Here is a 13,927-nt window from a genome sequence, read left to right as displayed (position 1 = left end):
ATTAAACATTTAAAGCCTTTAAAAAATTTTATAGGTTCTACCTATAGCGCACGGAAGCAAGTTAAACGAAAGAAGGGTAAAAATATGCTGTCATGACAGCATTAAATTGCTGTCATGACAGCCCTCCTGAGTCAACTTCAGGGAAGCACCGTTCTGTCTTTCGATCTCCAATCGAAGAAATTTTAAAGCTCACACGTCACATTCAAAGGGTACTATAAGTGTACCAAATTTCAAAAAAATCCAACGGTCGGATTAAAAATTGGACATGTTATAAATTTGGTCACTTTTGCTGTCATGACAGCTTTTTAGCTGTAGCTGTCATGACAGTCATGACAGCACTTCCGGACCAACTTTCGGAGTGCACCATTTCATCATCCGACCTTCGATCGGAGTGATTCCAAAGCCCACATGTCACTTTTTAAGAATACTATTAGCATACCAAATTTTAAAAAGATTCAATGAACGGATTAAATTTTGTGCAGGTTACAATATCACTACTGTAGCTGTCATGACAGCAATGAAATACTGTCATGACAGCACCTCCAGACCAAATTCCAGAGTGTGCTGTTTCTCCATCCGATATCTGATCGACATGATTCCAAATCCCACACGAAACTTATAAAAGGTTTTACTTGTGACCCAAATTTTACAGAAATCCAATGGTCGGATTAAGATTTGGACACTTAGATGCAAAAGTGCAGCTTTTTGGTAAAAACCATTTTCAAAATTGTCCAAATCTCATCCTAAGGGTTACAAACCTGTGGAAACACTTTGGACACATCAAATAAGACTAAAAACACCTGATAGAACATTCAAATGATGGAAAACCCCCATACATCAAAATTTGACCACCCGGGTGTCATTTCTCAAAATGGACCCTAAACCCCCAAAATGCACAAGTCATGCAAGAGTGGTCACAAATCAATCCAAATACCATGTATTTATATAAATACATATGCTAAACATTTTTACTTGGCTCAGAGCTCCTTGTGGGGCTCACGCACCCACTCTCTCTATCCAAGCTGTATGCTTGCTCATAGCACACCATTTGCAATGCAACCACTTTACATTTGCTTATAGAATCACATATATATATCAAAATAAATATCTGCTTGTAATAGAAACTTGGTCTACTAAGTAAATCCATCAAAACCACACACCATAACCAAGTTTCCTAGCCACAAGTTTACAAAGAGACAAAAATTCATACACAATCACACAATTCACACATATTCACTCACACATACATAATCATATCCTACTGGCACCCTAATCCTAAATACATTACAATATATTTGCTAAAAAAAAGGGGTTGCAATTCTTTACAAATCACAAGCAAACCCCTAGCTTTACTCCTTTCCCCGTCCACCACTGGATCTTTCGCTTGGACCTAGAATATTGAAAAGAAAGGGGTGAGACAGCCACAGTTTCAGTAACAGAGAAATCTACATTGATTATTACAAAGTAAGCCATAATTAAATAAACAAATAATAAATTCAACATAGTATATAATTTAGCCATTTAAAATGTATGAATGCATGACATAGGCCGGTATGGCCTTTCATGACCAACAGGATACCTCTGGCACTCTTTAACTTGCAGGTAAACATTATACCTACTTGTACCTCCACAGGTACAAAAAAAATCTAAGACATGATCTAATCCACCGAACCGCCTATACCCCTTCGACGTGAATCCTGAGCAGTCAAAGCTAACTCCCTCCTAGAGCTAGCTCGACTTACTCTCCATGTGAGGGCTACCTTGACCTAGGCACTCAACCTCACACTTCATATGTCAGATTTCCTCCCCTACTGAGAGGTGTCGAACACTCAATACACTAATCACTTTAGTGCACTGAGCCCATAATACGTAAAGCAACACTAAGTACTGGCAGTGTGCCATAGAATATCAAAAGTACACACCTGGTGAACTCCCACCGAGATCATGCCTTTTATTCGTGTCTACCTTTCTCAAGTATTAACCACTTCAACACTCTAAGGTAGTATAACATTTATAAATCTCCCTTAAACGATTCCTTAGCCTATCAAAGGTACCTTACTTAGTTACACTTCCTTAAGTGAAACTTCTATTCCTTATGATTAAAATTCATGTAAACAAATCTCGTTTCCATAAAAACATTGTTGTTAAACAATTAGAAAACATATTTGCACTATAATCAAATTAGTACCCCATAACCCCTTATAAAGCACATTTAATCTTTTAAAACATGTAATGCATGATAGCTAGTAATATTTATTCAAAAATAGCTAAAACAGAGTAATAAGAAATATAAATTTCCCCTGTTACCTCAACCCTTTGGTACCAAAAGGGTTCCCCTTGTACAAAATAGGGCTCAGCTTGTTTCTTAACTTCTGAACAAATTTCACCAACAATTCCTACAACATATAAGTGATCCACATCACTTATCATGTCAAATAGCATTAATGAAGACTATAACTCATACCACACAATTTGGGTCTATGAGCCGTAGTCCATCCTAATGGTCCATATATTAAACCAACCATTCACATAGTATCGCTTAACCACCAAAACCATTTATTAGCCATCACTAGGCTAATTTTCAATTTATATAATTTTTAATTAATTAAAAACCTTCACTTAGTGTCACTAACTTTCACCATTAGCCCTTATAATGAAAACCAAACCTTAATTTAAATTTTATTGGGCTCAAATAGCAAAATTATAACTAAATCAATAAGCTTAAACCATTGAAGAGTAAAACCCAATCTCTCAAGGTTTAATTTGTTCCCAAAACACCTCTTTTCATCCAATTATCCACTCAAAATATTAGATCACTATAAAGAAACTCAAAACATGCTCCCTAGGATTTAAAGAAACAAAAGCTTACAAGAATAAAGCCTTTGGGATCAAAATTTAAAAATCTCCTCTTCCAAAAATTGAAGAAAATCAAGAGAAAGAGAAGAGGATTGAAGTAGGGAGTTTACCTATCGTGTAGTCGAGCTCGCAACGGTCGCAAAGACTCCTAGATCTGAGCCTAACTCCCTCTCTTTCTCCTTTCTTCTTCCTCTCTCTTTCTCTCTCACGCATTCGGTTCCTTATTTTTCTTTGTTCTGCGTTTTCTGCGTGCTTTCACTCTTAAAAATTGATGCTAAAACATTTTGGGGCAAATTACAAGAAAGGGTCCAATATTTTTTATTATTGCACAAAAGCTTGGGTCAATTTTGGTAATTTTTTTCATGGTTAAAAATCAAATAAAACCAAACTTTTACTTAGTAAAATTCAAATTTTGGACCTCTATCAAATTATTCTAAATTTTAATTTAATTATAGATATTTTATTTTATTTTTATAAATTTGAGTTTTAAAATTTTTGGATGTTACATTATGAAACTATACAAAATATAAATGAGATACAAGATGAAATAAGTGAACAAGACAAGAGAAAATTAGAAAGAAAGGATGAGCAATATTCATTCACTTTGGTATCTCAAATGTATGGTAAATAGCTTTTCTAATAGGCTTCCAACCCTACATGAGAGTTACACTTTAATAAATAAAGAACTGTTTCATATTATAATGCAATGTAAAACCATTAGAGGTTATATGAATAAATATTATAAATATCTATTTAAGAGTTATAAGGTAAAGTCAAGAATAAAGGTTAGATAACTGCCAATTTAACACCACCATTTTTAGAAGTATTTGGACTTAAAAATGATTATTTTTAGAAAAACTAGGCTTTAGAGTCCAACCCTAATAAATTTTGAAAAAAATTGAAGCCTGAGCTCAATCCTTTCTATTTATTATTTATTATTTTTTGCTTCCTCCTATAGTTTGGGAGGCTAGAGGGAAGGAGGAGGAAAATTTTTTATAATTTTATTGCTGAGCGACCAATACGTTACTATTGATTTTTCTACTTTTCCACTGTTGTCCATCCATGGTTTGCTTGCTGCTGTGGTTGTCTTTCTAACTTTGCTTGCTGCTCATCCGTTTGCTTGCCAAGTTTGAATTTGGTCATTGTAAATAACTAACACACGTGTTTGTTTATTTCACCATTAAAGAAGAGATAAAATTATGTGTATATATTGCAAATAATAATCATGTATTATAATTATAATTGTATATATTTAACAATGATAATTATAAACTTATAGTTACATATTAAAAACATTTATAATTATAATTATAATTATATTTTGTTAAAAAACTAGAAAAAATATAATTTTAAATCCCTATACTTTGCTTGTGTTTTATTATTGATCCTTATACTTTTTTTTAATATTTTTAATCTTTATACTTTTATTTTTTATTATTTTATGTCCCTTCATGAATGAAATTTAAAAACTTTAAAGAGATTTAAAACAATAAAAAATAAAAATATATGAACTAATACCAAAATATAAATAAAGTATAGGATTTAAAATTATATTTTTTTAAAAGATAATTTTAATAAAATAAAAATAAAGTTATCTATATATGATTATTTTTTCTCTTCCTCCCTCCTAAGCCAAATAAGCGAACACTAAAATCTCTTCCCTCTCATCCTCTCCGTTAAAATCTCTCTTCCCTTACCAAACAGAACCTAAAACGCACCGTTTCCATACGTGAAGGAAGAAAGCCCCAAGCTCACTGTCACTCCGCTCCTCACACTGCTCAGTTCTTCCTCTCGGCCTCTACTCACTCAGGATCTTGGCCTAAGCCGTGGGTGCTGGTTGCTCTTTTTGATTCTCGCTGTTGGTGCTCGTCTCGCGATCTCTAATTCTCGGCTTCAGGTAACGGTGCTCGGTTTCTAATTTCTGGTCTTGTTCTGGTTCTCGCACTTGTGTTCTGGCACTTCATAGTAAGACTAAAGGAGGGGAAAACCTGGACAAACTGAAATAACGGTCGCACTTGTGTAGAGAATGGAAGAAGAGATGTAGACAAAAGTAAAATGAGCGAGTTAGGGTTGAGACACGATAGAGCGCACAATGTTCTGCGAACAGTAAAAAAGATGTGAATTGTTATGGATATTATTATTTATGGATTCCATATCTCCATAGCCTCTTAGGATTTGGTTAATGCCATTTACCCTATAGTCAGATGTCCCCATTCTCTACTTCGGCCGTTCCTCTTGGCCTCATCCCTCTTCTGTTTGCTTTTCACATCCTCACACTTATCGACTTCCCATTCTCACTTCTATGCGTGTGTTTCTGGACCCATGGATGATTTGGCAGGAACAGATGACTATTTTAATGTCTCTCCGAGGATTGAATTAACCAGAAAGATCACAAAATCAGGTGACTCTCCAAATCTCGATTCTATTCTCCTTCTCTGGCCTTCCCTTACACTGTCTTTGTCCTTCTTTCTTGCCGATGTTGGTGTTGCTTCTGCTTCGGTAGTCAGAACCCTTAGTCTTTGTCGTTGTCATTTTAGAGTCACTCTGCAACTTTTCCACTTTAAAGTCTTTAATATTTAAATCTGCGTAAATCTGATTGTGGTTTGTCCTCCGATCTTGACTGGGCAATTGATGATGTTGTTGATGTTCGGTGTATTTTGTTTCAGAGTGTGAGTTTTGTAGTTCAAAACTCCAAATGAAACTTGGTGGTAGTATTTATTCAGTTCCTAATGTATAATTTGTTCAGAATGAAACTGTCATGATGAAGATTCGTGTAATATCCAACAATGCATGCCTATCAAATAATGTTGACAGAACTAAATGTCAGTATTATAAGCTCTTCAAATTTAATTGCAATAGGCTTTCTCATGTTGCTTGTTATAGTTGGATACCTATATCTTTTGCTAGGCATTGAGAAACTGGAGGTTGTGATTGCTGTTTCCAATTGGTCCCTCAAATATGAACAAATCACATCTATAAATGTGAAATGCTTGGCTACGTGGAATATTAATCTTGAGTAAGTCTTTAAATGATTTTTTTTAATACAGGAGAGTCTGTTAAACTAGTAAAGGTGCCCTTAGTTATTTATGAATGTTGTCTCATTTCCTGGGAATACTTCCTTGCAATTGCATACTTTCTTTCACGTGTCCTCCTTTCCAGGGCTTTGTTTTCTTAATTATTATATCAGATAACCGTAAGTTGATGAAATTTTCTCACACACACACACACACACATATATATATTCTTAACAAATTTCTATGGTTTCTCTGCTAAATAAGGAAATCCATGAGGGTATATCAAAAAATACATACAATGCATTTCAAGTCTGGCTGGAGAAGTGCGTCCTTGTTCATGAGTGTATATATATTTTTCATTCTCAATAATGTTAGTTCCTAATTTGAGAGCATATATTAAATTTAGGAAATCATTACTTAGTTGTACAGATGACTTTTCCTCCTGCTATCATTTGTTAATCTTGTTCTCATTGTTGTTATTCTTTGAGAATGATGTACATAATTATTCACACTATTTAGAGATGCCAATGTCTTAAACTCGGTCATGTTTGTCAAGCTTCTAAATCCACAATTGTATGTCAGTGACGCCTTTTTCTTTCTGTTTGGTTTAACAATATCTACTCATTTATTCTTTAGATATTGACATTATGTATAGAGTGAAATGAGAGATATCAGGCTAAGCCCAAGCCCAATTGTTTTGTGATAGTTGGTGAACTAGTTTAGTCTAGATTCACTGTAGTTAGTCTAGAAATCACTGCATATATAATGGGCAAAGTATATGAGGTGTATGTGAGAGTGGGAGTAGGCTAGATGTGGGAAATATACAAGGGGTGGTGTGTCACGTAAATGGTTAAGAGCAAGTTGTTAGTGACCGTTAGTTATATGGACCTATAAATACTAGATACAAGACTATTGTAAAGTTGTTGATGACCCTTAGTGCTAAATTGCACCGCTGTGTGTGTGTTTCTCTACTCTTCCTCTGTTCCTCTCGAATCTCCCCCACCCCACTCTTTCTCTCTTCTTCCTTCTTTCCCACAACATTCATCTATCTTTGTGGGTTTGAAGGAAGACTCAAGAAATCAGTGAGTGAATGTGTGGGAGAGCCTAGTGCTCTTGAATTTCTAGGAACCAGCATGTTTTTGTTTTCTGTCATTGCAATTATTTGATGCATAAACACTTCAAATTAAATGCTCTCATAGCTCTGGCCATATATTTAACTTCATTTTGTGTTGCAAAAAAAACTAAAATGCCTGTTTGAGGACATTATTCTTTTCCCTTGACTAAAGATAAGGATCTTAGCTTAAAGAATGTGAGGCATTTAATACTTGATGTGTGTGAAAAAAATGCTTGAATTGCTTGGTAACTTGCTTCTCTGTTGTGGTTTTGCGTTGGTATTTATAGACCTAACAAAATTATGTAATTTCTTATTCGCTTATTCATATTTCTTATTTTTTTCAGTTTTTAATTTATTGCTTGCAGGCCTGAGAAGAGATGCACAAGAAATTTTCAAATTGGCTCCTCACAATAAACAAGCGATGATGTTTGAACCCACAGATTTGGCTAATTAATGAAGGTAGGAAAGTGAATAGCAGCTTCAGTTCTAATAATTTGTCAGCGAGTTATTTATTTTTCCATTAGGATTAAGTGGTTTAGTGAGGTTCATATTTTCTATAGAATGGTTTTTATATATGTGTGTGTGTGTGTGTGTGTGTGTGTGTGTGTGTATTTGTTGTTCAAAACTTGTGTATGTTATATGTTCTTTAATTAAATTATTAATCCATGTCATTTTCAATTAAATTTTGGTGTATTGTTTACCATTTATGTGTAAGCCATTTTAAATTAGAATTTTATTAAAATGAAACTTTTAATATTAAATCAGGGACTAATATGGTATCAAAGAATATATATATTTTTAAAATACCCAATTACGGTGACATTTTGCTGTAATTATCAATTACTGTGATAGTTCCTTTACCAACTTACACGAAAATTCTTTTATTTCTACTATACTCTGGTGTCACAGAAATAGCTTTTTTAACTGTCACAAAAATTGTTTTTTGCTCTAGTGGAGGTTAAGACTTTGGGATTTTGTTGGATTGTCACTGTTATTATTTTTTTTTTCAAGTATTTTTGCTTACTGCCCTGTGGACTGCTGCTATGATTTAGTACTTCATTGTCGTCAAATACTTATTTGGTTTAATGATGCTGCTCTGGTCTATCTCGTCTATCTCGTGTTTGTGCCTATCTGCTGGTTTGTGCTGTTTCATGTGATTCTCCTGATGAGTTTGCAATTCGGATTTCACATTATAATTTTGACATGTTGCTGGTGCTTAAAATGATGAATTTTTGTCATATTCCCCTGTTGCTGAGGCTGTTAATCTGAATTTAGGCTTGCTTCTTTGCAACTCCTGGGCATGTTGTTTGTGTTGTTCTTGATTTTTAATGCTGTTAAGGAATGGTGTCACTCAGTTGGGGATGAGGTTATGTTACTGCATGTGATAGTTTGGGTTAGGGATGTTGCCTTGCTCAATCTTGTCACTGGATTGGTTTTTGTTTGTTTATGAACCACTTATTGGTTTCTTCCATCTTGCATTTACTGCAAATGTTTAGAGTTTTCTAGCTCTTTGATTGAGCCTTTGGTTTTGACTGTGTGCGTTCTTGTTTCTTGTGAACCCCTTTATTTGTTTCACATGTTGGGTATTGTTTCACACTTTTAATCCGTTTGTTGTTCCATTGTGTTACTGTTTTAATTTTGTTTTGTGGGTGCCACTGTTTTTGTGCATTATGCACCTGCTTACGATTGCATCTCTTTTTGTTTTGAGCTTTTTTTTTTTTTGTGGCTTTGTTTAGGTATTTGTTTGTTTGTACATGTGGCCTCCTACCAGAACAACAAAAGGAGGAGCTTCAGGTTCTAAGCATTCTACTTCCATGGACCTGTCTCTATCTTCCCTCATTCAAGGTCACACTGGTGTGTGGTGGCAGCAACCATCATCTGGTCACCTTTTTCTCGATAAAAGGTCTTAACTTTTAGTTCAAAATGCAACCTTAATGAAAACAATAGTCGCTTCCCAACCCAATTTCTTCCCCTCATCTCTTACATTGGATTGTTCCGATCCCTTATATTGGAATCTGGACCAAACTATATCAACAAAGCCATGTGTTCAGTTCTTGGTCCTCGTGTTCACAACATACATATGTCTATTTTATGCCATCTTCAACATTATTTTCAGTGTCGAGAAGCCAATTCTTGTCTCAAGTTCAGAAGTTCATACCAAAATCTTGGAAGCAACCCACTTGCCAAGTTGATGAACAAACCATTCCTGGTTATGCATCTATGATTGGCTCTCTTCATGCATCTCTCAGAGAGTTTGTAAGACAGAATCAGTTATCAAATGCATTTAAAGTATTTTATCAAATTCAGAGCCATGCATCTTCTTCTAATTCTTTCGATCTTGTATTACATCCCATTAACTCTCTTCTCTTATCTTGCATCAACCTTAAATCATTGCCACAAGGTAAGCAACTTCATGCCCAGATTATTTCACTCGGTTTTGATCAACAACCCATTGTGGTTCCTCGGCTTATTACTTTTTATGCAAATGTCAATCTCCTTGCTGATGCTCACATTGCCATTGAAAACACTTGTTGTTTGGACCCTTTACCTTGGAATTTGCTCATCTCGTTCTATGTTAGAAATGAGCTTTTTTCAGAGGCTATTTCTGTCTATAAGAAAATGATGAATAAGCAGGTTAAACCAGACAATTTCACTTATCCATCTGTTCTTAAGGCTTGTGCTGAAGTATCAGATTGTGTTAGTGGCATGGAGGTTCACGAGTCTATCAAAGCTAGCTCTCTGGAGTGGTGTCTGGTTGTGCACAATGCATTGATCTCCATGTATGGTCGGTTTGGGAAAGTGGAGGCTGCCCGTGGTTTGTTTAATAGTATGCCCAATAGAGATTCTATTTCATGGAACACTATGATAGGGATTTATGCTTCTAGGAATATGTGGGGGGAAGCATTTCAGCTGTTTGAAAGCATGTGCAAAGAGGATATTGAAGTGGGTATAATCACATGGAACACCATTGCTGGGGCATGCTTGCGAACGACCAATTTCAGGAGGTCTCTTCTTTTGATTTCTCAGATGAGAACATCTGTTTGTCATTTGGACTCTGTGGCAATGGTTATTGGATTAAATGCATGCTCTCACATTGGAGCCCTTAAACTGGGAAAGGAGATTCATGGACATGCAGTCCGAACTTGCTCTGACGTGTTTGAAAACATAAAAAATGCATTAATTACTATGTATTCTAGGTGTAGAGACCTTAGGCATGCATATATGGTCTTCCATAAAATAGAAGGAAAAGGTGTGATTACTTGGAATGCCATGCTTTCTGGATATGCTAATGCCGATCAGTTTGAAGAAGTGTGCTTCCTTTTCAGAGAGATGTTCTGTGAGGGGGTTGAACCTAGTTATGTGACCATTGCAAGCATTCTTCCTCTTTGTGCTCGCATTGCAAACCTACAGCATGGGAAAGAATTTCATTGCTACATCATGAAGCGTGAGGACTTTAAGGACCTTTTGTTATTGTGGAATGCTCTTGTGGACATGTATGCGAGGTCAGGCAAGGTCTTGGAAGCTAGAAGGCTGTTTGATTCATTGAATGCAAGAGATGAAGTCACATATACTTCTATGATTGCTGGCTATGGTATGAAGGGAGATGGAGAGACTGCTCTAGAACTATTTGAAGATATGGGCAGGGTTGGGATTAAACCTGATAAGATAACGATGATTGCAGTTTTATCAGCTTGTAGTCACTCAGGCCTTCTAGCCCAAGGAGAATTGCTGTTTAGTAAGATGACAGATGTCTTTGGGGTAAGTCCTTGCTTGGAGCACTATGCCTGCATGGTTGATCTATTTGGGAGAGCCGGTCTTCTAAACAAAGCAAAGCAAATTATAACTGGGATGCCATACAAGCCAACTGCTGCCATGTGGGCCACTCTTTTAGGAGCCTGTAAAACTCATGGAAATACAGAGATGGGGGAATGGGCTGCAGGGAAATTGCTAGAGATGAAGCCTGATCATTCAGGTTACTATGTATTGATTGCCAACATGTATGCTGCTGCTGGTTGTTGGAGCAAACTAGCATATGTGAGGACATGCATGAGAGACTTGGGCGTGAGAAAGGCTCCTGGTTGTACTTGGGTTGCTGTTGGCAATGAGTTTGCCCCCTTTTTGGTTGGGGATACTTCCAACCCTCATGCTTCTGCGATTTATCCGTTGATGAGTGGGTTGAATGAGCTAATGAAAGATGCTGGTTATGTGCGTAGTGAGGATTTTGCTTCATCTGAGGAAGATTTTGAAGAATTGAATGCCCTTTGAGGTTCATATTGATGAGGGTTACTTGCTATTGTGCATAAATTTAAGATAGTTATTCTTGCACTCTATGCAGTTTGTTTTACAAGGCTATCTGCTATCTGTAAGGCTTGTGAAACCAAAATTTCCTAAATTGGTTGCTGGATCGGGAACTGCTATTGAAGTTCTGAATAGCAAAACTCTAATGTCTAATGGGAGTCTAGTTCCTAATAACCATTTTGCTTTTTTGTTACATCTAAGCTCATTACTGTTTGCCTTCAATATTACTAGCTATTATTCACATTATTGGATTTGAAATTGTATGTGCACCTTCTGAGGATAAAATGTTTGAATTTGACTTTGTCAGTAAGCTTTCCCATGATTATCTATATACAATTTAGATAAACTTGTACAATATTATTCCTCGGCATAGTTTCTTTATCAGCAAGAATTATTCATGTCTTATGAGCTAGTATATTTGCTTCTTTCGCCATAAATTTTAGACCCAAAAGCCAATCATCACTCTCCTTCTACCTTTCCTCATCACCTTCATCATCGTCCTCAATATGATCCCTTAACTTCAAATCTCTGAATCCCCTTAAGTTTTTTTCATGGCCTATCTATGGTGGCCGGTGGAAATCTCTTTGGGGCATCCAGCATAACGGCACGCTTTCTCCAAAAACGAAGGACTCCATCCCTCCTGACGTTCTTGACTCTCTCTGGGCTCTATTCCCACTTTCCCAGGTGATTTCTTTTCCCACAACTCCTTTTTTCCATTCCTATATAATTACTCTGTTCCACACTTTAATCTTATTATCTTGCTGTAATAGAGTTGCTGATTTTCAAGTTTATAAACCTGTGTACTGAATTATGTAGTGAACACCAAAAAAGAAAAAAAAAAAGAAAAAGGCAGACATAAAAGCTTTTTGATTTAACCAACCTGCTATGATTCTCTTCTGATGAATCGTTTCTCAATTTCGGTTTCAGGATCAAAATCTGTTGTGAATTTTGAGAGACTGGGTGGGTACAGAGTAACAGACAGGCCATTTCTGCAAGGAGAAAGAAGAGACGGGGGAGGAGGATTACGAGGTTTGCTTTCATCAAGCTGGGAAGAAGAGGCTCACTAGCGAGCAAGTTCAGTTTCTGGAGAAGAACTTCGAGGTGGAAAACAAGCTTGAACTGGAGAGGAAGGTTCAGCTGGCGAAGGAGCTAGGTTTGCAGCCAAGACAAATGGCTATATGGTTCCAGAACAGAAGGGCAAGGTTCAAGACCAAACAGCTCAAGCAAGACTATGGCAAGTTAATGGCTAGCTATGATAAACTCAAAAGTGACCATGACAATCTTGTCAGAGAGAACGAGAAGTTAAAATAAGAGGTAAGCATACATACACCCACATGCTCCTCTCTCTCTTTTGGGTTCACCTCTCTGTTCAGCTTTTTCTGCTTTCTGGTTTGAAGATATCTTTAACTGAAATTCTTAGAAAGAAAGAAATAAAAGAAAAAAGTGTAACCCGCAAGCATGGATTGTATGGTTCACAATGTTTTTGTCAAGGGTTTCTAAAATTGGAATTAACTGGAGAATTTTTCTAATTATTTTAGTCACCGGCTTACTATTTAGTAAGGGCCTGTTTCTTCAATCTAGGTTGTTTCTGCAAATTCTGTAATCTTCATGTAACTAATTTGTTTTTGATCGGATACGCTGAACTGATTGAGACATACACACATTAATCCAGAGCTACACGAATCTACTAATTAAAGAGAACGAGATCGAAGTGATAAAACTTCTTTTTTGGTACACAGGTGAAATTCCTGAGAAGCTGGTTGAATGCTAGAGAAAGAGAGAAGATTCTCACAAGTCAGTGGCCAATGCAGATCCTGGAGATGCAGAAGCAGTGAATTCCACTGGAGGAGAGCCACAAGATGATGGAACCAAAGAGGGAGGAGCAATGCTGAAGGAAAAAATAACACGATGTAGAAAAAGCAGCAATGTGATTTGTTTCGGAGAACACGGCTGAGGCGAACCACCATTCATCGACGATGCAGCAGGAGCTGGTGGATTTGTCGCCGGCTGCGGAAGTGGAAGCTGCGGAACAGTCAGATTTCTCACAGGATGAAGACGACAATAACCTGATGACGGGGCCAACCTCCTGAATCTGGCATGCTTTCCAAAGGTTGAAGATGGATGCTATCCCGTGGATGATCCTCCTGAATGTGGTTGTAACAATTTTGGATTCCCTGTTGATCACACCTTCTGTTTTTGGCCTAACTGAGTCGATATTGCTCACTTACTCATAAATCTCTACTGTTGCACACTTATCACACGCTCCAGGTTTGAAACAACTTTGTGTAAGAAACAGAGTAAAATACAATTAAATAAATGGTATTACTCAATACTTATCACATATTCATACTTCATATCATTCATCTTCTCAATCTCATCTGTGCTTTGTTTTTTTAATCTTAATTTGTTCAGTTAAATGTGAGCAATATAATTTTTAGTTTTCATATCACGTAATAAAATAAATGTAGGATTAATTAAGCAATTTATGTATATTGAAATAGTCAATTTTTTTTTTTAATTGGGTTGAAAGATAAAAATGTCATGAAAGTTTTTTAAAAGGAGTGTTGAGTATTCTTACCTTTTTAGTAAAAACAATGTTACTTTTGAACTTTCGAAATTAGTATAATTTTATCTTGCCGTTAAA

General features: G+C 36.2%; 1 protein-coding gene and 1 pseudogene across 7 annotated transcripts in view; both read left to right on the top strand.

Annotated features, from left to right (window-relative positions):
* Nucleotides 1-11,629, top strand: part of LOC129322070 (pentatricopeptide repeat-containing protein At1g71490-like) — a 32,709-nt gene extending 21,080 nt beyond the window's left edge. For 2 of the 7 annotated variants that reach the window (XM_054968101.1, XM_054968100.1), the window contains 2 exons: nt 8,721-8,887; nt 9,101-11,629. In XM_054968101.1, coding sequence (XP_054824076.1) covers nt 8,721-8,887; nt 9,101-11,250 — 2,317 coding nt within the window. In that variant the 3' untranslated portion in view covers nt 11,251-11,629. Of the gene's footprint in view, nt 1-4,509; nt 4,754-5,194; nt 5,258-7,328; nt 7,444-8,720 lie in introns of those variants that run through there. The other 5 variants (XM_054968102.1, XM_054968104.1, XM_054968103.1 and 2 more) reach the window with 5 other exon arrangements.
* On the top strand, nt 11,315-13,637 carry LOC129322457 (homeobox-leucine zipper protein HAT5-like; annotated as a pseudogene).
* The last annotated feature ends 290 nt before the right edge of the window (nt 13,638-13,927 follow it).

This window comes from Prosopis cineraria, unplaced genomic scaffold, assembly GCF_029017545.1.
Source record: "Prosopis cineraria cultivar Desert tree isolate PC_DT_omini unplaced genomic scaffold, ASM2901754v1 PC10, whole genome shotgun sequence".
NCBI classification, from domain to species: Eukaryota; Viridiplantae; Streptophyta; class Magnoliopsida; order Fabales; family Fabaceae; genus Prosopis; species Prosopis cineraria.
This window is presented reverse-complemented; position numbering and strand designations above follow the sequence as displayed.